General features: G+C 65.8%; 1 protein-coding gene across 1 annotated transcript; it reads left to right on the top strand.

Annotated features, from left to right (window-relative positions):
* The first annotated feature begins 324 nt into the window (after positions 1-324).
* PC (pyruvate carboxylase) lies at positions 325-23,975 on the top strand. Its single transcript, XM_069809418.1, has 21 exons — positions 325-384; positions 3,169-3,295; positions 3,898-4,082; positions 4,298-4,463; positions 5,266-5,411; positions 5,974-6,091; positions 6,526-6,677; positions 7,517-7,635; positions 7,895-8,057; positions 8,809-8,991; positions 9,617-9,761; positions 10,635-10,724; positions 11,874-12,095; positions 12,776-12,932; positions 13,899-14,139; positions 15,198-15,447; positions 16,942-17,186; positions 18,264-18,443; positions 19,732-19,980; positions 21,726-21,866; positions 23,674-23,975. The coding sequence occupies exons 2-21, from the start codon at positions 3,169-3,171 to the stop codon at positions 23,920-23,922; spliced, it is 3,528 nt and encodes a 1,175-aa protein (XP_069665519.1). The 5' UTR covers positions 325-384; the 3' UTR covers positions 23,923-23,975.
* Positions 23,976-24,240: the final 265 nt, after the last annotated feature.

Below are 24,240 nucleotides of genomic sequence, written 5' to 3'. Positions count from 1 at the left end.
TCCCGCCCGGGTCACGTGGCCCCGCCCCCTCCCCGCCGGCCCCGCCCCGTCCCCCCTCAGGCCAATCAACGCCCGGGGGGGTGCCGGCGCACGGGCCAATGGCCGCGAGGGACGCCGCGGTGACGTCCCGTCGGCCCGCCCACCCGCGGCAGCACGGGAGGGGGCGTGGCTTACGGGTGGGAGCGGCAGCCTCTCCCGCCAATAGCGGAGCGAGAGCGGAGGCGTGCGGGCCAATGAGGCGCGCCCGTTCCCGCCGGCCTCCGGTAAGGGGCGGGACGCGGCGGCAAGGGGGCGGGGCGACGGGTGGCCAATAGAGGGCGAGGGGGCGGGGCCAGCGGGGCCGGCCGGGACGCGGGGGGAAGCGGCGGTCGCGGTCGCGGAGCGGTGAGTTGGGGGGGGGACACCACGCGACACCGGGGCCCACGGGACCTGCCCCCTCCCCTCTGTGGCCTGACCCACGTGACTTGTCCCGTCCCCCCCTCCCCGCTATAGGCGCCGGGACCCACGTGACCCCCCCATATGTCCCAGGCCATAGGCGACCCCGTCCGGTGTGTCTGTCCGCCCCCCACCCCCCTGGGTCCCAGCCCCCCTATAGGGCCTGGGACCCCCTATAGAGCCTGGGACCCCCTATAGACCAGGCTCCTATAGACTTGGTCCCCCTATAGGGACCAAGACGCCTCTGCATAAGCCCCCCCCATCAACCCTCTATAGGCCCTGGGGTCTCCTATAAGGCCCCTATAGGGCCGGGGACCCCCTGGAGACCAGGCTCCTATAGACTTGGTCTCCCTATAGGGGACCATGAATCCTCTGGACGAGTCCCCTTCATCAGCCTTCTACAGGGGCTGGGGTCTCCAATAAAGCCTGGGACCCCCTATAGACCCCACAACACCTCTGCCATCAGCCCTGGTCGTCCCCCCCCTCAGCATTCTATACCTTCTGGGACCCTCTATCGGGCCTGGGACCCCCTATAGACCGCAACACGCCTCTGCCATCAGCCCTGTTCCACCCTCCCAATCAGCATTCTATACATTCTGGGACTCCCTATAGGGCCTGGGACCCCCTATAGACCAGGCCTTTATAGACTTGATCTCCCTATAGGGACCAAGAATCCTCTGCACAAGTCCCCCTCATCAGCATTCTATAGGGGCTGGGGTCTCCTATAGGGCCTGGGACCCCCTATAGACCCCACGACTCCTCTGCCATCAGCCCTGGTCCCCCCACCATCAGCATTCTATATGTTCTGGGCCCCCCTATAGGGCCTATAGACCCCACAACACCTCAGCCATCAGCCCCGCTCCCACCCCCCATCAGCATTCTATGTGTTTTGGAATGCCCTATAGCATCTGGGAGCCCCTATAGACCAGGCACCCCCATAGGAACTAAGATCCCTCTGCATAAGCTCCCCCTCATCAGCTCTCTGTATGGGCTGGGACCCCCTATAGGGCCTGGGACCCCCTATAGACCAGGCCCTTACAGACTTGATCTCCCTATAGAGACCAAGAATCCTCTGCACGAGTCCCCCTCATCAGCATTCTATAGGGGCTGGGGTCTCCTATAGGACCTGGGACCCCCTATAGACCCCACAACACCTCTGCCATCAGCCCTGCTCCCCCTCCATCAGCATTCTTCATGTTCTGGGCCCCCTATAGGGCCTGGGACCCCCTATAGACCAGGCCCCTATAGACTTGGTCCCCCCTCGAGCCCCAGTATGGACCAGTGCTCCCAGTTTGGCCCTGCTGGGCAGCTCATCCATGGGGGCGTATGGGGCCGTATGGACTTTACCCCGTCGGGTCAATGATTCACTCGGGCGCCCGAGGGCCGGCGGGCAGCGGGGGCGGGGAGCCCCGGGCCGGGCGTGCGAGGGCGCGTGCGAGGGGCGTGCGAGGGCGGGCGGCGGCGGCGAGTCCCGGCCTGCGCAGGGGGGGAGAGCGTGCGAGCGGTGAGTGTGCGAAGGAGTGTGCGTGCAAGGGGTGCTGGTGGAAAAGGTACTCGTGCGAGGGAGGGGCTCGTGCGAGGGGGGCTCGTGCAAGAGGTACTCGTGCAAGGGAGGTGCTTGTGCAAAAGGCTCATGCAAGAGGGGCTTGTGCAAGGGGGGCTTGTGCGAGAGGGACTTGTGGAAAAGGTACTTGTGCAAGGGAGGTGCTCGTACACGAGGGGCTCTTGCAAGAGGGGCTCGTGCAAGGGAGGTGCTTGTGCAAAAGGCTCATGCGAGAGGGGCTTGCGCTAGGGGGGCTTATTGGAAAAGGTACTTGTGCAAGGGAGGTGCTTGTGCAAGAGATGCTTATGCAAGAGGGGCTTGTGAAGGAGCTGGGCTGGTGCAAGAGGTGCTCGTGCAAGAAGTGCAGGTGGAAGAGGGGCTTGTGCAAGACGTGCTTGTGCAAGGGGAGCTTGTGCAAAAGGCATGTGCGAGAGGTGCTCGTGTGAGAGGCGCTCAGGTGAGGGGGACGTGTGTGGGAGATTTGCTTGTGTGAGGGGAGCTTGTGCAAAAGGTGCTTGTGCAAGGGAGGTGCTCATGCAGGAGGCACTCTCGTGCAAGAGATGTGCTTGTGCAAGGACTGCTTGTGCAAAGGTCCCCGTGCAAGGGGGGGTTGTGCGCTCGTGCGAGGTTGCACACGCGTGTGTGTGGGATGAGCGTGTGTGTCCCCCTCATTAATCCGCCTCTGCTAATTAATGGGGGGGGAGGGGGCATCCAGGTGCATTACGGGATGTGGGGGGGATTCTCTGCTGTCTCCTATAGGGGTTGTGCAAGGGGGGGGGAACCCAAACGCCGAGGGTTTGGGGGTCAAAGGTCACTGGGGGAAAGGTGGGGGGGGTGGCCTGGGCACCTGGGTCCCTTCTGGGAAAATTGGGGGAGGGGGAAGGGGGGGGAGGGGGAGATTCTCTGCTGTCCCCTATAGGGGTTACGAGTGGTTTTTGGTTGGGGGGGGTCAAAGGGCACTGGGGCAAAGGTGAGCGGCCCCGGACGCCTGGGTCCCTTCTGGGAAAAGTTGGGGGGAGGGGGGAGAGGAGGGAATGGGGGGGAGATTCTCCGCTGTCTCGTATAGGGTTGTGCAGGCAGCAGGTTTCGGGGGGGCTGCCGGCCGCTGCGCTGACCTGTGACCCCCCGCAACTCGTGCGTCGTCCCCCCCTTCTCCGTGTCATCATCGTGTCCCCACCACCCCTTTCCAGATGTTGCAGCTGTGCGTCCCCCGCGGGGGCCGGGCCCTCCTGGGGGTGCGGCTGCTGCGGGGCCCCCCCGGGACCACCCGTCCCGTCAGCTACCAGCCCATCCGCAAGGTCCTGGTGGCCAACCGGGGTGAGTGACAGCCCTGGGGACACCCCCGTCACCTGGGGGGGGGCCCTGTGTCCCCTCAATCCCCCACCCCATGTCCCCTGGGTCCCCCTTTGTCCCCTCCATCTCCCCCATGTCCCCTGGGTGCCCCCCCATGTCCCCTGGGTGCCCTGGGATCACCCCCAGCCCCATTGTGTGTCCCCGCTTTTGTCCCCTGGGTCCCCCCTTTCTCCCTTCCGTGTCCCCAGTGGGATGGGGTGTCCCCGGGGTGTCTCTGTCCCTGTGTCCCCCTCCCAGCTGGGATGTCCCCATCAGGATGGGGTGTCCCCACGTCCCTGTGTCCCCATATCCCCGTGTCCCCCTCCCAGCCAGTGTCCCCCCAGCATGTCCCAGTCCCCAGGTCCCCAGCGGGTGTCCCCTGGGTGTCCCCATGGGGTGTCCCTGTCCCCGTGTCCCCCTCCCAGCTGGGGTATCCCCAGGGTGTCCCCATCCCCATGTCCTCAGCGGGATGTTGTGTCCCTGGGGTGTCCCTGTCCCCATGTCCCCCTCCCACCCGGGATGTCCCCGATGGGACGGGTTGTCCCCATGTCCCTTTGTCCCCTGTCCCTGTGTCCCCCCCCCCAAAGGCGAGATCGCCATCCGGGTGTTCCGGGCATGCACGGAGCTGGGGATCCGGACGGTGGCCGTCTACTCGGAGCAGGACACGGGGCAGATGCACCGGCAGAAAGCGGACGAGGCTTATCTGGTGGGGCGGGGGCTGCCCCCCGTCCAGGCGTACCTCCACATCCCCGACATCATCCGCGTCGCCCAGGTACCCCCGCGGGGACGCTGAGGGTGGGGGGACATCTGGGGACGCTACGCGGGGCGGGGGGGGTGCCTGGCTTCCCTGGGATGGGGAACATCTGGGTCCCCTATGGGACCCCACATCTGGGGATGTGGCCACGCGGACGCCTGGGTCTGGGGGTGGGGGAGTCTGGGGGTGCCGGGACCCCCCCCCCGTCACTGGACACTGGGGTTCCCCCACAGGAGAACGGGGTGGACGCCATCCACCCGGGATATGGGTTCCTATCGGAGCGAGCCGACTTCGCCCAGGCCTGCCTGGATGCGGGGGTCCGGTTTGTGGGACCCCCCCCCGCTGTCGTCCGCAAGATGGGGGATAAAGTGGAGGCTCGTGGCATCGCCATCGCTGCCGGTGAGGGGGCAAGGGGGGGGCTTATGGGGGGGGCTATGGGGTTATTTGGGGGGGTTATGGTGGGGTATGGGGGAGCTCTGGGGTTATTTGGGTGCATTATGGGGGGTATGCGGGAGTTATGGGGTTATTTGGGGGGGTTATAGGCATTATGGGGGAGTTACGGGATTATTTGGGGGGTATGGGATTATTTGGGGTGATTATAGGGGGTTATGGGGGAGTTATGGGGTTATTTGGGGGATGATGGGGTTAATAAAGGGGGTAATGGAGGATTTTGGGGGTGTTGGGGGGTTATGGGGTTGCTTGGGAAGTTATGAGGTTAATGGGGGGGCTTTGGGGTTTTTGGGGGGTCTATGGGGGGTTGTGGGGTTATTGGGGGAGTTATGGGGGGTTTATGGAAGGGTTATGAGGTTATTAGGGGGGCTCGTGGGGCTTTGGGGGGCTTATGGGGGGTCATGGGGTTATTGGGGGGTTATGGGGGGAGTTATGAAGTTATTGGGGGGCTATGGGGGCTATGGGGATATTGGGGGGTTATTAGGGGGTTATGGGGTTGTTGGGGGGATTATGGGGTTATTGGGGTTATTAGGAGTTATGGAGCTATTGGGGGGTTAAGGGGGGGGCTATGGGGAGGGTTATTGGGTTATGGGGGGCTATAGGGGGTTATAGGGTCACTGGGGGGGTTATGGGGGGCTATGGGTGCCAGGGGAGGGTGATGGGGTTAAGTGGGCTTGGGGTTCCTGAGGCGGGGAGGGTGGGGGAATCGGGATGTCCCCAACGCCAGCACTGACAGCCCCCCCCTCCCCAGGAGTACCGGTGGTGCCGGGGACGCCGGCGCCGGTATCGGCACTGTCGGAGGCGCAGGATTTCGCCCACCGGGTCGGTTTCCCCGTCATCTTCAAGGCGGCTTATGGCGGCGGCGGCCGCGGAATGCGGGTGGTCCGCTCCCCCCAGGTATGGGGCACCCCGGTGGCCGGGCCCCATGGGACCCCTCCGCATCATCGGACCCAGGCATCCAGGACCCCCAATTCCCCACGACTGCACCCCACGACCCTCCTTACCATGGGACCCTGGCATCCCAGACCACCCTTTCCCTGAGACTCCCACCCCGGGACCCCCGCCTCTGCCATGGGACCCAGGCGTCTGAGACCCCCAATTCCCCAGGACCCCCACTCCGGGACCCCCACCTTTGCCATTGGACCCAGGCATCCGGGACCCCCAATTCCCAAGGACCCCCACCCCGGGACCCCACCTCTGCCACAGGACCCCAGCACCTGGGACCCCCAATTCCCCAGGACCCCCATCCCAGAACCCCCGCCTCTGCCATGGGACACAGGCATCCGGGACCCCCAATTCCCCCAGGATACCCCCCAGCCTGGGGACCCAAGTGGGTGGGGGGACCCAGGCATCCAGGGGGGACTCAGACTTGCCCAGGGGACCCCAGTGGGTGGGGGGACCCACATGTTTGGGGGGGACCCAGGCGTTTGGGGGGACTCAGGCATCCGGGTGTGCGCAGGAGCTGGAAGAGAGCTTCTCCCGCGCCTCCTCGGAGGCTTTGGCCGCCTTCGGCAACGGGGCCCTTTTCGTGGAAAAATTCATCGAGCGCCCACGGCACATTGAGGTCCAGATCCTGGGTACGGCGGGGAGGCTTTGGGGGGGGGCCCTGGGGGCTTTGGGGGGGACTCCAGGGCTTTTGGGGCAGTCCTTGGGGCTTTTGAAGGGATCCCTGGGGGCTTTGGGGGGGGGCCCTGGGGGCTTTGGGGGGGTCCCTGGAGCTTTAGAGGGGTCCTCAGGGATTTGGGGGGGAATCCCAGGGCTTCTCGGGGCACCCCAAGGGGATTTTTGGGGTGCTGGAGGGGGGGTTGGGGGACTAGGAAGGGTGGGGAGGCTTGGTGGGTGCCGGTTCAGATGTTTGAGGAGATGGGGGGGGCAGAAGGTAATAGGATGGGGTGCAGGGGTGCCCAGACACCTGGGTCCCTCAACGGGGGGGTTCCCGGATGCCTGGATCCCTTTTTGGGGTGCTCGGATGCCTGGGTCCCCCCCGCTCTGACCCCACCGCCACCCCCAGGGGATCAGCACGGGAACGTGGTCCACCTCTACGAGCGGGACTGCTCCATCCAACGCCGGCACCAGAAGGTGGTAGAAATCGCCCCGGCCGCCCGCCTGCACCCCGAGCTCCGTGCCCGCCTGGCCAGCGACGCCGTCCGCCTCGCCCAGCAGGTACCGGCACCCAGGATTTGGGTGGGGGGGACCCAGGAGTCCCAGGAAGGGGCGAGCATCCATCACCAAGGGACCCAGGAGACCGTGGGAGGTGCCCAAGAGAACATGGGGGGACCCAGGAGTTTGGGGAGACACCTACAAGTCAGGGAGGGGACCTGTCACCCATCACCAGGGGACCCAAGAGTCCATGGGGGGGACCCAAGAGAATATGAGGGGACCCAGAAATTGGGTGGGGGGCACCCAAGAGACCATGGGGGACCCAGGAATTGGGTGGGGGGGACCCAGGAGACCATGGGGGAACCCAGGAGTCTAGGGAAGGGATGTGCATCCATCACCAGGGGACCCAAGAGTCCATGGGGGGGACCCAAGAGAATATGAGGGGACCCAGAAATTGGGTGGGGGGCACCCAAGAGACCATGGGTGGACCCAGGAGTTCGGGGGGGACCCAGGAGTCCCCGGAAGGGACGTGCATCCATCACCAGGGGACCCAGGAGACCATGGGGGGGACCAAAGAGAACTTGGGGAGACCCAGGAATTGTGGGGGGACGACCCAGGAGTTTTGGGGGACACCTAAGAGTCAGGGAGGGGACCTGCCACCCATCACCAGGGGACCCAGGAGTCTGTGGGGGGGGACCCAAGACACCATGGGGGGACCCAGGAGTTCGGGGGGGACCCAGGGGTCCCAGGAAGGGACCTGCCACCCATCACCAGGGGACCCAAGAGTCCATGGGGGGGGACCCGAGAGAATATGGGGGGACCCAGTAGTTCGGGGGGGACACCCAGGTGTCCGGGGGACCCTGGCGACCGGGCTGATGTTGGGGGGGGGCGTTGTGACGCAGGTGGGCTACGAGAACGCAGGGACGGTGGAGTTCCTGGTGGACCAGAGCGGGGGTTACTACTTCATCGAGGTCAACTCCCGGCTGCAGGTGGAGCACACGGTCACCGAAGAGATCACCGAGTGAGTGCCCAGGTCCCTGGGGGGGCGCGTGGGGGGGGTACCCCGATCCCTGGGTCCCCAGGAGGGTGGAGGGGTGTAAAGGGTGGAGGCGGGATGCCCCGGATGCCCGGGTCCCCCCCAGATGCCTGGGTCCCTGGAGGGATGCAGGGTGCAGGATGCTCCGGTCCCCTCCCCACCCTGGATGCCTGGGTGTCGTGTGGTGTGTCCCCGTCCCCCCCCCCCCGGACAGCCGGGTCCCCCCCTGGTGACACCCGGGCAGCGTGGACCTGGTCCACGCGCAGCTGCAGGTGGCGGCGGGTCGGTCGTTGCCGGAGCTGGGGCTGCGCCAGGAGAGCATCCGCGTGAACGGCTGCGCCATCCAGTGCCGCGTCACCACCGAGGACCCTGCCCGCGGCTTCCAGCCCGACACCGGACGCATCGAGGTGCCCCCACGGGACCCCCACCCCCCCCCCCGCCATGGGACCCGCCTTGGGATCATCCCTGACACCCCCTCTATAGGAACCCCATGGGATCACCCCTAGGACACCCCCATGGGACTCAACTTGGGACCCCCCCCCATAGGAACCCCCATGGGATCACCCCTAGGACACCCCCATAGGACCCCCCCCCATAGGACCCCCCTGGGACTCAACTTGGGACCCCCCTTGGGACCCCCAGGGGACGCCTGCAGGACCCCTCCCATTAGACCCTCATATAGGGTCTATAGGTGCCTGTAAAAGGCTCTATAGGGGCTCTGTGGGGCAGAGGGGTGCCCACAGGAGGCCCTATAGGGTCTCCACCGGACCCTATAGGGTCCATAGGTGCCGGTGGGAGGCTCTATAGGTGCTTTGTGGGAGCATATGTGGTCCATAGGTGCCTGTAGGAAGCTCTGTAGGGTCTCTGTAGTTTGGGGGGTACCCACAAGAGGCTCTGTGGGGCAGGTGGGTGCCCATAGGAGGCTCTATAGGGGCTCTGCAGGACCCTATAGGGCCCGTAGATACCTATAGAGCTATCTATATGGTCTGGGAGTGCCTATATGAGGTTCTATAGGGGCTCTGTGGAGTGGGCGGGTGCCAAAAGGAGGCCCCATGGGGCCGGGGGGGTGCCCCTAGGAGGCTATAGGGTCTCTGCAAGACCCTATAGGGCCCGTTGGTGCCCTATAGGGTTCTCTATAGGGTGCGGGGCTGCCGGCAGGTGTTCCGCAGCGGCGAGGGGATGGGGATCCGCCTGGATGGGGCCTCGGCTTTCCAGGGGGCCCTGATCTCCCCCCACTACGACTCGCTGCTGGTGAAAGTGGTGGCCCACGGCCCTGACCAGCCGGCCGCCGCCGCCAAGATGAGCCGGGCCCTGGCGGAGTTCCGAATCCGCGGGGTCAAGGTGGGTCCGGGGGTCGGGGGGGGCCCTCGTGCGACACACGGGGAGGGGGGAGATGCACGAGGGGTGTCGGGCAATGGAGCAGGAGGGTTTGGGGGGTCTTGTGCGATGCACGGTGGCCCTCGTGCGATGCACGAGAGGGTGGGGGTGTGCCACGCACAGGAGGGTATGGGGGAGGTTCTTGTGTGATGCACGATGGCCCTTGTGCAATGCACGGGGAGGGGGGAGATGCATGAGGGGTGTCGGGCAATGGAGCAGGAGGATTTGGGGGGTCTTGTGCGATGCACGGTGGCCCTCGTGCGATGCACGAGAGGGTGGGTGTGTGTGCGATGCACTGGGAGGGGGGGTTCTGCGATGTACCAGAGGGCTTGTGCAATGCACGGGGGGGTGTGTGTGCAATGCACAGGGGGAGGCTCTCGTGCGATGCACGGGGGGTCCTGTGCAACATGCAATGGGGGAGGGTGGTCATAAAATGCACCAGGGTACTTGTGCACCACACCGGGTTCCCCGTGCATCGCACGAGGCGGACTCTCCCCTCGCCTCAGTGCGTCGCACGAGGAGGAAGGAGGGGGCTGATGCCTGGCCCCCCCTCGTGCGTCGCACGCTGACGGGCGCGTCTTGCGCGCAGACGAACATCCCGTTCCTGCAGAACGTCCTGGCCCACCCCCAGTTTTTGGGGGGTGCCGCCGACACCCAGTTCATCGACGAGAACCCCGAACTCTTCCACCTCCGCCCCGGCCAGAATCGGGCCCAGAAGTTGCTTCACTATCTGGGTATGGGGGGGGCTGGGGGGGGGGTCCTGGGAGTCTTTGGGGGTTCTAAGGGGTTTTTGGGGGTTATAAGGGGGCTGGAGGGGGGCTGGGGGGGTCCTGGGGCTCTCTCTCTGGGGTCTCTGGAGGTTATAAGGGGGCTGGAGGGGGGGTTGTAGGGGGTCCTGGGGGTCTTTGGGGGTTCTAAGGGTTTTTTTGGGGGTATAAGGGGGCTGTAGGGGGACTGGGGGGGGTCCTGGGGGGTCTCTGGAGGCTCTAAGGGGTCTCTGGGGGTTATAAGGGGGCTGTAGGGGGGGTTGTAGGGGGTCCTGGGGGTCTTTGGGGGTTCTAAGGTGTCCCTGGGGGGGGGCTGGGAGGGCTCTGGGGGTTTTTGGAGGTCCCTGGGGGGGGCTGGAAGGGGTCTTGGGGGTCCTGGGGGGAGGTCTAAGGGGTCCCGGGGGGGCTGGGAAGGGTTTTGGGGGGCTCTAGGGGTTCTGAGGGGTCCCTGGGAGGGATCTTGGGGGGTCCTGGGGGCTCTCAGGGGTCTCTGGGGGGGCCTGGGGGCTCTAAGGGGGCTTTGGGGGTTCCGGGGGCGGGGGCTTGGGCTTCCCTGGGGGGGGGACTGAGGCGTTTAAGAGGTCTCTGGGAGGGCTGGGGGGGTCCCTAAGGGGTGTCTGGGGGTGCTGGGAGGGGGTCTTGGGGGTCCCTGGGGGCTCGGGGGGGCGCTGGGAGGGTTTGGGGGGGCAGCCTGGGGGGGTTGGGGAGGATCTCAGGGGGCTGGGAGGGGGTTGGGGGTTCCCGGGGGGGGTCTCAGGGGTTTGGGGGGGGGCTTTGAGGTCCTGGGGGGGGTCCCTGGGGCTTGGGGGGGACCCCAAACGTATGTCTGCCCCCCCCCAGGTCACGTGATGGTGAACGGCCCCAGCACCCCGCTCCCCGTCAAGGCGAAGGCGGCGCTGGTGGAGCCCACCCCCCCCCCGGTGCCCATGGGTGAGTGGGGGAGGGGCAGGGCGTGGCACGCGCGCCCGCGGCGTGTGCTTGGCGTGTGCATGGCGCAGCATCACGTGTGCGCGCGGCAGGCGCGCTCGGCACGCGCGCGGCTTGCCTCGACGCCCGCGTGGCGTGTGCTCGGTGTGCCGTACTGTGGGCACGGCGTATGGGCTTGGCGTGTGCTGCAGGGCGTGTGCGCGGCATGCTGTAGCGTGTGCTTGGCGTGTGCGTGCTTGGCGTGCGCACGGTGTGCCTTGATGTGTGCGTGGCATATGCGTGGAGCATGCACAGTGTGCTGTAGCGTGTGCGTGGCATGCCTTGGCGTGTCCGTGGCATATGTGTGGCGTGTGCTTGGCGTGCTGTAGCGTGTGCTTGGCGTGTGTGCTTGGCATGCACACGGCATGCCTTGGCATGTCCATGGCATATGCACAGCATGTGCGTGGTCTGCTGTAGTGCGTGCTTGGCGTGTGCATGGCATGTGCGATTGGTGTGCGGACGGCGTGCCTTGACGTGTGCATGGCATGCCATAGCATATGCATGGCATGTATACTTGGCGTGTGCATGGCATGCCTCGGCGTGTCAGTGGCATGTGCATGGCATGCTGTAGTGTGTGCTTGGCATGTGCGTGGTGTGTGTGCTTGGCGTGCCTTGTTGTGTCTGTTGCATATGTGTGGCATGTGCATGGCATGCTGTAGCGTGTGCTTGGCGAGTGGATGGCGTGTGCTTGGCATGCCTTGGCATGTCCATAGCATATGCACAGTGTGTGCATGGTGTGCTGTAGTGTGTGCTTGGCGTGTGCACGGCATGCCTTGGCGTGTCAGTGGCATGTGCACAGCATGCTGTAGTGTGTGCTTGGCGTGCCTTGGCACGTCTGTTGCATATGCGTGGCGTGTGCATGGCATGCTGTAGTGTGCGCTTGGCATGTGCAGGCGCGTGTGCTCGGCCCGCGCACGGCACGCCCTGGTGTGTCCGCGGCGCGTGCACGGCGTGCCGTAGCGTGTGCTTGGCGTGTGCGTGCTGCGCGCACGACCGTGCCGTATGTGCGTGGCGTGGGCGTGGCCCGTGTGCTTGGCGTGCGCCCGTCACGCCACGGCGTGTACCGGCCCCCCGTCCCGCCTGACGCCCCCCGCTCCCTCCCCGGTGCCGCAGGACCCCCCCCGGCGGGGCTGCGGGCGGTGCTGGAGCGGGAGGGGCCGGGGGGCTTCGCCCGGGCGGTGAGGTCACACCGGGGGCTCCTCTTGACGGACACGACCTTCCGCGACGCCCACCAATCCCTGCTCGCCACCCGCGTCCGCACCCGCGACCTCGCCCGCGTCGCCCCCTTCGTCGCCCACGCCCTCAGCCCCCTCTGCAGCATGGAGACCTGGGGAGGTGAGGAGGGGGCGTGGCCGGAGGGTGGGCGTGGCCTGACAGGGCGTGGACGGATGGGGGCGGGGTCTCGGGGGTGGGTGGGGCCTCGGTGGGGCTGGGTTGGATTCCCCTGGGTGGGGGTGGCTGGGGGGGCGGGGCTTCGTTGAGAGGGAGGGGCATGAGGGGGCGGGGTCTCGGAGGGGGCGGGGCCTCAGGGGGTGCACCTGGGTGGGTTCAAAGGGAAAGGGTGTCCCCCCAGGGGGCGGGGCTTCGTCGAGGGGGCGGGGTTTCAGAGGACGGGGTTTGGGGGTCCAGGGGAGGATGGGTCACAGGGGGCGGGGCTTCATCGAGGGGGCGGGCTCTCAGTGGTTATGTGCTGGGCTCACCCAGGTGGGGATGTCACAGGGGTGGGGCTACGCCGAGGGGGCGGGGCTTAGAGGGGCGGGGTCACACCAATGCTGGGGCTTTGCAGGGGGCGGGGCTTCGCTGAGGTGGGGCTTTATGGCTGGGTGGGGCTTCTGGGGGCGGAGCTTCGCGGGGGGGCGGGGCTCGCACGGGGAGCACTGAGCCCTCGGGCGAGGCACGTACCAGAGACAGACAGACGGGGGTGCAAAGTAGGGCTTGTGCAAAGGGGCGGGGCTTGCACGAGGGGGCGGGGCTCTCGCGAGAGGAGCGCACGAGGACGGGGCCGCGTCCGGCAGGTGCCACCTTCGACGTGGCCATGCGGTTCCTGCACGAGTGTCCCTGGGAGCGGCTGCGGGAGCTGCGGCGCCTGGTCCCCAACATCCCCTTCCAGATGCTGCTGCGCGGCGCCAACGCCGTCGGCTACACCAACTACCCCGACAACGTCGTCTACCGGTCCGGGGGGGGGACATGGGGACAACGCGGGGGGCGTGGGGACATGGGGGAGGAGGTGGGAACGCGGGGAGACGTGGAGGGATGAGGGGACGTGGGGGGATGAGGGGACGTGGGGGGATGTGGGGGGACACGGAGGGTTGAGGGGACAATGGGGAGTTGGGGGGGGACATAAGGTATGGGGGGACGTGGTGGGATGAGGGGACATGGGGCATGAGGGACGTGAGGACATGGGGGGACACGGAGGGATGAGGGGACGGGATACAGGACACGGGGACATGGGGAGATGCAGAGGGACGAAGGGACATGGGGACGTGGGACGTGGTGGGACGTGGGGAGATGAGGGGGCACGGGGACATGGGGGGATGAGGGGAGAGGGGATACGGGACACGGGGACATGGGGGGATGAGGGAACACGGGGAGATAAGGAGGGATGAAGGGCCATGGGACGTGGTGGGATATGGGATGTGGTGGGACGTGGGACATGGTGGGACATGGGGACATGGAGGGATGAGGGAACGGGGGATACAGGACACGGGGACATGAGGGAATACGGGAACACAGGGAGACAGGTATGGACGAAGGGACACGGGGACATGGTGGGAGATGGGGAGATGAGGGAGCACGGGGATGGGAAGGACATGGGGAGGAATGGAGGAACGTGGAGAGCTGAGAGGACGTGGGGGGACATGGGGGCATGAGGGGGACACGGAGGGATGAGAGAACGTGGGGTATGAAGGGCACGGGGTGGTGGAAGGATGAGGAGACGTAGACATAGGGCGATGAGGGGACAGGAAGGACACGGGGACATGGAGGGGTATGGTGGGACGAGGGATCACAGGGGATCATGGAAGGACGAAGGGATGGCAGAACATGGCCTGAGGGGCCACGGGGAGATATGGTGACATCAGTGGGGGGACGATGGGGACATGGCGGGGGGACGTGAAGACCCCCTCCGCCTCTCCCCAGCTTCTGCGAGGTGGCGGTGGCCAACGGGATGGACATCTTCCGAGTCTTCGACGCCCTCAACTACCTCCCCAACCTGGTACTGGGGGTGGAGGCGGCCGGGCGGGCAGGAGCGGTGGTGGAGGCCGCCCTCTCCTACACGGGGGACGTGGCCGACCCCTCTCGCACCAAATACGGCCTCGACTACTACCTGGGCTTGGCCCGCGAGCTGGTGGCCGCCGGCACCCACATCCTCTGCATTAAGGTTTGGGGGGGGCTAGAGAGGTGAATTGGGAGGAGGGGGGAGGGTGATTTGGGGGTCTGGGGGAGATGGGATGGGGAAGGGGGGGATTGGGGGTGTGGGAGGGGATGGGAGGGGGAATGAGGGGCTCGGAGCGGGGGTTGGGGTTCTGGGAGGGAGATTGGGGGGTCTTGGGGGGTGTGGGAGAAGGGTTTGGGGGTTCAGAGAGGGAGATTGGGGGGTCTTGGGGGGATGGGAGGGGCTGGGAGGGAGGATAAGGGGCTAAGAGGGGGGCTTGGGGGTTCTGGGAGGGAGATTGGGGGGTCCTGGGGGAGTGGGATGGGGAATGAGGGGCTGAGAGGGGGTTTGAGGGTTCTGGGAGGGAGTTTGGGGGGTCTTGGGGGGCATGGGAGGGTATGGGAGGGGGGATGAGGTGCTGGGAGGGGGGCTTGGGGGTTCTGGGATGGAGACTGGGGGGGTCTTGGGGGGCTGGGATGGAGAATGGGGGGCTGGGAAGGGGGTTTGAGGGTTCTGGGAGGGAGTTTGGGGGGTCTTGAGGGGCTGGGAGGGGAGTTTGGGGCATCCTGGGGGGGCGGATTTGGGTGTCCTTTGGGGATGGGAGAGGGGGATTTGGGGGGGCTGGGATGGGCGAGTGGGAGATAGGATGCGGATTGGGGGTTCGAGTGGATGAGATGGAGGAATTGGGGGTGCTGGGGGGGGTTGGGGGGTCTTGAGGTGGTGGGAGGGGGGATTTGGGGGTGCTGGGGGATGGGAGGGGATTTGGGGGTTGCTGAGAGGGAGGGCTGGGGGGGCTGGATTGGGGATTGGGGGTCTTTGGGGGATGGGAGGGGAGATTTGGGGGTCCTGGGGGAGTTGGGAGAGGGAACTGGGGGGCCTGGCAGTACTGGCATGGAGGGCTGGGGGTGGGATTTGGGGATTCTGGGGGTCTGGGCAGGGACCGGGGCACCCCCACACCCCCAAGACGCAGTGGGGCACCTGCCAGGGGTGGGGGGGGATCAGGATGGGGCAGAGTCTTGGGGGTCCCCAAAACCCCCCACGTCCCCTGTGTGTCCCCCCTCCAGGACATGGCGGGGCTGCTGACGCCGGCGGCCGCCCGGTTGCTGGTGGGGGCCCTACGGGAGCAGTTCCCCGAGGTGCCGCTGCACGTCCACACCCACGACACCGCCGGGGCCGCCGTCGCCTCCATGCTGGCGGCCGCCAACGCCGGCGCCGACGTGGTGGACGTGGCCGTGGACGCCATGGCCGGCATGACCTCCCAACCCAGCATGGGCGCCTTGGTGGCCTGCGCCCGCGGCACCCCCCTCGACACAGGTATGGGCGCCCCTGTGGAGGTGCCACCATGGTCTTGGTAACGGCAACGTGGTCATGGTGGTGGTGACATAGTTATGGAGGTGGCAACGTGGTCTTGGCAATGGCAAGATAGTCATGGAGGTGCCACCATGGTCATAGAGGTGGTGACGTGGTCATGGAGGTGGTGGCTTAATTATGGAGGTGGCAATGTGGTTTTGGCAATGGCAAGATAGTCATGGAGGTGCCACCATGGTCATAGAGGTGGTGACATGGTCATGGAGGTGCTACCATAGTCTTGGCAATGACAACATGGTCATGGAGTTGCCACCATGGTCTTGGCAATGGCAACATGCTCATGGAGGTGCCACCATGGTCTTGGTAACGGCAACGTGGTCATGGTGGTGGTGACATAGTTATGGAGGTGGCAACGTGGTTTTGGCAATGGCAAGATAGTCATGGAGGTGCCACCATGGCCATAGAGGTGGTGACGTGGTCATGGAGGTGCCACCGTGGTCTTGGCAATGACAACATGGTCATGGAGGTGGTGATGTAGTTATGGAGGTGCCGCCATTGTCTTGGCAATGACAACAGGGTCATGGAGGTGCCACCATGGTCTTGGTAACGGCAACGTGGTCATGGAGGTGGTGACATAGTTATGGAGGTGGCAACGTGGTCTTGGCAATGGCAAGATAGTCATGGAGGTGCCACCATGGTCATAGAGGTGGTGACGTGGTCATGGAGGTGCCACCATGGTCTTGGCAATGGCAACGTGGTCATGGAGGTGGTGACATAATTATGGAGGTGGCAACGTGGTTTTGGCAATGGCAAGATAGTCATGGAGGTGCCACCATGGTCATAGAGGTGGTGGCATGGTCATGGAGGTGCCACCATGGTCTTGGCAATGGCAACATGCTCATGGAGGTGCCACCATGGTCTTGGTAACGGCAAAGTGGTCCTGGACCTGGTGACTTAGTTATGGAGGCGCCACCATGGTCTTGGCAATGACAACGCGGTCATGGAGGTTCCACCATGGTCTTGGCAATGCCACCATGGTCTTGGAGGTGCCATCATCATTGTGGAGCTGCCACCATAGTCTTGGTAATGGCAGTGTGATCATGGAGGTGGCAATGTGTATCGTGGAGGTGCTGCCATGGTCTTGGCCACCGTGGTCACGCTAATGGCACTGTGGTTGTGGCAATGGCACTATGGCCATTGTCATGGTGATGCCACCATGGTCACAGTAATGGTACTATGGCGGTGGTGACGCCACCGTGGTCATGATGGTGTCACCACGGCCGTGGTGATGGACCCATGGCCATGATGATGCCACCGTGGTCACGGCAATAGCGCTACGGCCACGGTGATGCCACCTCAACCACAACATGATGCCCAATCCATGGTGTCCCTCAACCACAGTGGCCTCCAACCCGTGGCCACCCCTCACCACGGTGTCCCCACGGGGTCCATGGGTGCCCCCTACCCACGCCCCACCTCTCCCTCCCCCCCCCGCCGCAGGCATCGCACTGGAGCGGGTGTTCGAGTACAGCGAGTACTGGGAGGGGGCGCGGGGGCTCTACGCCGCCTTCGACTGCACGGCCACCATGAAGTCGGGCAACGCGGACGTCTACGAGAACGAGATCCCGGGGGGACAATACACCAACCTCCACTTCCAGGCCCACGCCATGGGGCTGGGCCACAAGTTCAAGGAGGTCAAGAAAGCCTACGCCGAGGCCAACAAGCTCCTCGGGGACCTCATTAAGGTGGGCGTGGGGCTGGGTGGAGTTGGGGGTGGTCCTCATGGGGTGGTCTCTATGGAGGGGGTGGTTCTTCACAGGGTGGTCTCCGTAGGGTGGTCTCCATGGGGAAGGTGGTCTTCATGGTGTAGGATGGTCACCGTGGGGTGGATGGTCTTGGTGGGGCAGTCTTTGTGGGGTGGGTGGTCTCCATAGGGTAGGGTGGTCTCCATGGGGAAGGTGGTCTTCATGGTGTAGGATGGTCACCGTAGGGTGGATGGTCTCGGTGGGGCAGTCTTTGTGGGGTGGGTGGTCTCCGTAGGGTAGGGTGGTCTCCACAAGGCGATATCCATGGGGTGGGTGGTGTCCATGGGGTGGATGGTCTCTATGGGTTGGGTGCTCCATGGGTTGGGTGCTCCATAGGTTGGTTCTCCATGGGGTGGGTTCTCCATGGGTTGGGTGCTCCATGGGCTGGGTTCTCCGTAGGTTGGGTGCTCCATGGGTTGGGTGCTGCATGGGTTGGGTTCTCCGTGGATTGAGTTCTCATGGGCTGGGTTCTCCATGGGTTGGGTTCTCCATGGATTGGGTGCTCCATGGGTTGAGTTTTTATGGGTTGGGTTCTCCATGGGTTGGGTTCTCCATGGGTTGGGTTCTCCATGGGTTGAGTTCTCATGGGTTGGGTTCTCCATGGGGTGGGTTCTCCATGGGTTGGGTGCTCCATGGGTTGAGTTTTTATGGGTTGGGTTCTCCATGGGTTGGGTGCTCCATGGGTTGGGTTCTCCATGGATTGAGTTCTCATGGGTTGGGTTCTCCATGGGGTGGGTTCTCCATGGGTTGGGTGCTCCATGGGTTGGGTGCTCCATGGGTTGGGTGCTCCATGGGTTGAGTTTTTATGGGTTGGGTTCTCCATGGGCTGGGTGCTCCATGGGTTGAGTTCTCACGGGCTGGGTGCTCCGTGGGTTGGGTGCTCCATGGGGCAAGAGCTGTCTAGGGCGAGCTGCTCCCCATCCCCAGGAAGGATCCCTATGGGAACAGCGTAGCGGGGTGACACCCCGGGGTGACATCGCTGAGGTGACACCCCCGGGGTGACGTTGCCGGCCGCAGGTGACGCCGTCGTCGAAGGTGGTGGGGGACCTGGCGCAGTTCATGGTGCAGAACGGGCTGTCGCGGGAGGAGGTGGAGGCGCGGGCGGACGAGCTCTCCTTCCCCCTCTCCGTCGTGGAGTTCCTCCAGGGTTACATCGGGACCCCCCCGGGGGGCTTCCCCGAGCCCTTCCGCTCCCGGGTGAGTGGGAAGGGACTGGGAGGGGACTGGGACGAGACTGGGAGGAAGTGGAGGGTAGTGGGAGGGGAGTGGGAGAAGATGAAGGGCACCGGGAGGGGAGTAGGAGGCAATGGAAAGGGACTGGGAGGCACTTGGGAGCACTGGGAGGTGAGGGAAGGGCACTGGAGGGCACTGGGAGGAGACTGGGGGGCACTGGGAAGGCACTGGGTGGCACTGGGAAGGGACTGGGGGGCACTGGGAGGGAAGTGGTGGGGACTGGGGAGCACTGGAATGGAACTGGGAGGCACTGGAGAGGGGTAGGGGGCACTGGATGGGACTGGGAGGGGACTGGGGGGACTGAGGGGTACTGGAGGGCACTGGGGGGCACTGGGAAGGCACTAGGTGGCACTGGGAAGGGGCTGGGAGGCACTGGAGGGGAGTGGGAGGAGATGGAGGGCACTGGGAGGGGAGTAGGAGGCAATGAAAAGGGACTGGGAGGTGCTCTGGGGCACTGGGAGGTGAGGGAGGGGACTGGGGGCCACTGGGGGGAGTCTGGGAGGCACTGGGGGGGACTGGGAAGGTTTACTGGAGGCCGTTGCCATGGCACCCGACCCTAGCAACAGATCCCAGTACCGGTTCCCATGGCACCAGTCCCTAGCAACGGGTCCTAGCAACGGGTCCCAGTACTGGTTCCCATGGCACCAGTCCCTAGCAACGGGTCCCAGTGCCTGTTGCCATGGTACCAGCCCTAGCAACGGGTCCCTATGCCGGTTGCCATGGCACCGGTCCCTAGCAACGGGTCCCAGTGCTGGTTGCCATGGTACCGGCCCTAGCAACGGGTCCCAGTACCGGTTCCCATGGCACCAGTCCCTAGCAACGGGTCCCCACACCACCAGTCCCTAGCAACGGGTCCCAGTACTGGTTGCCATGGCACCAGTCCTAGCAACGGGTCCCTATGCTGGTTGCCATGGCACCGGTCCTAGCAACGGATCCCAGTACTGGTTGCCATGGCACCTGACCCTAGCAACAGGTCCCCACACCACCAGTCCCTAGCAACGGGTCCCAGTACTGGTTGCCATGGAGCCCAACCCTAGCAACAGATCCCAGTACCGGTCCCCACACCACCAGTCCCTAGCAACGGGTCCCTATGCCGGTTGCCATGGCACCAGTCCCTAGCAACGGCCCCCTAGCAACAGTCCTGGGGCGGGATGCTGCGGTCCCTACCGCCACCTCCATCACCCGTTACCGCGCCACCCACCCCCCCCGGTTGCCATGCCGACGCCCTCCATCCCTCCCCGTCCCCCCCCAGGTCCTGAAGGACCTGCCCCGCATCGAGGGGCGACCGGGGGCGTCGCTCCCGCCGCTGGATTTCGAGGCGCTGGGGCGGGACCTGGGGGCGCGGCACGGGGCCCCGCCCGGCCCCGAGGACCTGCTCTCGGCCGCGCTCTACCCCAAAGTCTACGACGAGTTTCGCACCTTCGCCTCCACCTTCGGCCCCGTCTCCTGCCTCGGCACCCGCCTCTTCCTCGAGGGTCCCACCATCGCCGAGGAGTTTGAGGTGGGTGGGGTTTGGAGGAAGGGGGGGGGATGGGACTGGGAGGCACTGGGAGGGGACTGGGGGGCAGTGGGAGGGGACTGGGGGGGACTGGGAGGCAGTGGGAGGGGCCTGGGAGGCAGTGGGAGGGGACTGGGGGTACTGGGGGGCAGTGAGAGGGCACTGGGGGTCACTGGGAGGGGCCTGGGAGGCAGTGGGAGGGGACTGGGGGTACTGGAAGGCAGTGAGAGGGGACTGGGGGGCACTGGGAGGCACTGGGAATGCACTGGGAGGGGCCTGGGAGGCAGTGGGAGGGGATTGGGGGTACTCGGAGGCAGTGAGAGGGGACTGGGGGGCACTGGGAGGCACTGGGAATGCACTGGGAGGGGCACTGGGAGGCACTGGGAATGCACTGGGAGGGGCCTGGGAGGCACTGGGAGGGGACTGGGGGTACTGGAAGGCAGTGAGAGGGGACTGGGAGGCACTGGGAATGCACTGGGAGGGGCCTGGGAGGCAGTGAGAGGGGACTGGGGGTACTGGAAGGCAGTGAGAGGGGACTGGGGGGCACTGGGAGGCAGTGAGAGGGGACTGGGGGTCACTGGGAACGGACAAGGGGCATGGAGGCACTGGGAATGGTCTGGAAGGGGACTGGGAGGAACTGGGAATACACTGGGAGGGGCCTGGGAGGCAGCGGAAGAGGACTGGGGGGCACTGGGAGGCAGTGAGAGGGGGCTGGTGCCACTGGGAGGCACTGGGAATGCACTGGGAGGGGACTAGGGGGCACTGGGAGGGGACTGGGGGGCATTGGGAGGCATCAGGAGAGGACTAGGGGGCAGTGGGAGGCACTGGGAATGGAGTGGGAGGGGACTGGGAGGCACTGGGAGTGAACTGGGAGGAACTGGGGGCACTGGGAGGAACTGGGAATGCACTGGGGCAGCAGTAATAGAGCCTGGAGTGGGCAGGGCTTGGGATGGGCTTTTTTCTGGGTGGGGCTTGAGGGTGGGGTGTGGCTAAAGTGGGTGTGGCAGCACGGTGGGTGGGGCTCGATAAATGGGTGTGGCTTGGGATGGGCGTGGCTTGGCCAGAGGGCGGGGCTTAGACCCCTCCTGCACCCCTGTGCCTGCCTGGCAGCTCTTGCACACCCCTGGGGCCCCTCGCACGCCCTCGTGCACACGCGCTGGCCCTCCCACACCCCTGCGGCCTCTTGCACACGCCCCCTGGGCCCCTCGCACGCCCTCGTGCACACCCAGTGGGTCTCCCACGCCCCTGGTGCCCCTTGCACGACCTCATGCACACCTCTGGATCCCCCTTGCACGCCCTTGTGCGCACTTGGCAGCTTTTGCACACCCCCCGGGCCCCTCGCATGCCCTCGTGCACACCCAGCAGCCCTTGCACACCCCTGGGTCCCCTTACACGCCCTGTTGCAGGCCAAGCACCCCTTGCACACCCATTGGTCCCCTTACACACCTGACTGCACACCTAGCATCCTTTGCACGCCCCTGGGTGCCCTTACACACCCTCGTACACACCTAGCAGCCCTTACACACCCATGGGTCCGCTTGCACACTCTGGTGCACACCCAGTAGCCCTTGCACACCCATGGGTCCCCTTACACACCCAGGTGCACACCTAGCATCCCTTGCACACCCCTGGATCCCCTCGCACGCCCTCGTGCACGCCCAGTGGGTCTCCCACGCACCCAGGACCCCTCGCCCACCCGCCCCGTCGCACGCCTGCCCCCTCGCACGCCCACCCCCTTGCACGCTCAGGTGGAGCTGGAGCGGGGGAAGACGCTGCACATCAAGGCGCTGGCGTTGGGGGACCTGAACGCCGCGGGGCAGCGGGAGGTTTTCTTCGAGCTCAACGGGCAACTGCGCTCCATCCTCGTGCGAGACACCCAGGCCATGAAGGTGGGGGGCTGGGGGGGGCGCAAGGAGGGTCTTGGGGGGTCGGGAGGGGTCTTGGGGAGTTTTTGGGGGGGTGATGGGGGGAGGTTTTCTTTGAGCTTATGGGGCGACTGTGCTCCGTCCTTGAGTGAGACACCCAGGCCATTGGGGGGGTGGGCTGGGGGGGGCACTGGGAGGGTCTTGGGGGGCCAGGAAGGGTCTTGGTTTTTTGGGGGGGGCTGGGGGGGCACTAGGAGGGTCTTGGGGGGTCAAGAGGGGTCTTGGGGGGTTTTTGGGGGGGCTGGGGGGGCAGTAGGAGGGTCTTGGGGGGTCAGGAAGGGTCTTGGGGGGGTGGGGGGGCTGGGGGCACTAGGAGGGTCTTGGGGTCAGGAAGGGTCTTGGGGGGTTTTGGGGGGGCTGGGGGGCACTAGGAGGGTCTCGGGGGGTCAGGAAGGGTCTTGGGGGGGTTTGGGGGGGCTGGGGGGCACTAGGAGGGTCTTGGGGGGTCAGGAGGGGTCTTGGAGGGGTTTGGGGGGGCTGGGGGGCACTAGGAGGGTCTCGGGGTCAGGAAGGGTCTTGGGGGGTTTTGGGGGGGCTGGGGGGCACTAGGAGGGTCTCGGGGAGGTCATGAGGGGTCTTGGGGGGTTTTGGGGGGGCTGGGGGGCACTAGGAGGGTCTCGGGGGGTCAGGAAGGGTCTTGGGGGGGTTTGGGGGGGCTGGGGGGCACTAGGAGGGTCTCGGGGGGTCAGGAAGGGTCTTGGGGGGGTTTGGGGGGGCTGGGGGGCACTAGGAGGGTCTTGGGGGGTCAGGAGGGGTCTTGGAGGGGTTTGGGGGGGCTGGGGGGCACTAGGAGGGTCTCGGGGTCAGGAAGGGTCTTGGGGGGTTTTGGGGGGGCTGGGGGGCACTAGGAGGGTCTCGGGGGGTCAGGAAGGGTCTTGGGGGGTTTTGGGGGGGCTGGGGGGCACTAGGAGGGTCTCGGGGAGGTCATGAGGGGTCTTGGGGGGTTTTGGGGGGGCTGGGGGGCACTAGGAGGGTCTTGGGGGCTCAGGAGGGGTCTTGAGGGGTTTTGGGGGGGCACAGAAATGGCATGAGGGCTTCTGGGAGTGATGGGGGGGTGGGCTGGGGGGGCACAGAGGGGACATGAGGGGGTTGGGGCGGTCTGGGGGGGATCGGGGGGGTCTGAGGGGTTGCAGAGGGGGTCTGGGGGGATGGGGGGAGTCCTGGGGGGGCACAGAGGGGTTTGGGGGGGTCTAGAGGGGGTGCAGAGGGGGTTTAGGGGGGGCACAGAGGTGTCTGGGGGGGATGCTGGGGGCTACAGGGGGGTTATGGGGGGTCCCATGTCCTGGGGGGGCTCTGGGGAACTCGGGGGGGGGTCTGGGGGGACATTCGGGGGGTCCCAGGGAGCATGGGGGGGTCCTGGGGGACATGGAAGGTTCTGGGGGACACGGGGGGGGGGTCTGGGGGGACATTAAGGGGGTCCCAGGGACTGAGGGGGGGGTCCGGGGGGGCATGGAAGGTCCTGGAGGACTTGGGGGGGGTCTGGGGGACTTGGGGGGGTCTGGGGGGACATTGAGGGGGTGCCAGGGACTGGGGGGTCCCGTGGGACTTGGGGGGGTCTGGGGGGACTTGGGGGGGGCCTGGGGGGACATTGAGGGGGTGCCAGGGACTGGAGGGGGGGGGATCCCGTGGGACATGGGGGGGTCCCGTGGGACACGAAATGTCCTGGGGGATACAGGGGGGGTCTTGAGAGACCCAGGGGGGTTCTGGGGTGACACAAGGGGGTCCTGGGGGACCCTTCACCCCCTTTTTTTTTTTTTTTTACCCCCCCCAGGAGATGCACGTGCACCCGAAGGCGGATCGGGGGGCCAAGGGGCAGGTGGGGGCCCCCATGCCGGGGGAGGTGGTGGAGGTCCGGGTGGATGTGGGGGCGTCGGTGGCCAAGGGGGACCCCCTCTGCGTCCTCAGCGCCATGAAGATGGAGACGGTGGTGACGGCCCCCCTGGCCGGGACGGTCACCCGCCTCCACGTCCGCCCCGGGATGAGCCTGGAGGGGGACGACCTCATCGTGGAAATCGAATAGGGAGGGGGGGGGACGGGGACGGGTGTCCCCCTCCCCGACACACCCCCTTCAAACCCCCCCCCCCCCAAAAAACCAGCCCCTAAAGGCCACTGCTGCCAAATGGTGCGCTGGCCCTTTAAGAGGCACCTGCCCCACCCAGTGCCCCACCCAGTGCCCCACCCCTCTCTAGCGCCCTCTGCTGGGGAAAAGTGCTACAGATTTTTTGGGGGGGGGGTCACCCCTTCATTGGGGGTCACCTCTTAATTAGAGGGGCTCAGCGCTTAATTGGGGGCCACGCCCTTAATTGGGTGGGGTCTCTTAATTGGGGGGGTCACCCCA

This window comes from Haliaeetus albicilla, chromosome 22 (assembly GCF_947461875.1).
Source record: "Haliaeetus albicilla chromosome 22, bHalAlb1.1, whole genome shotgun sequence".
Taxonomy (NCBI): Eukaryota; Metazoa; Chordata; class Aves; order Accipitriformes; family Accipitridae; genus Haliaeetus; species Haliaeetus albicilla.
Note: the sequence above shows the minus strand (reverse complement) of the source record. Positions and strands in the feature narration are given on the sequence as shown.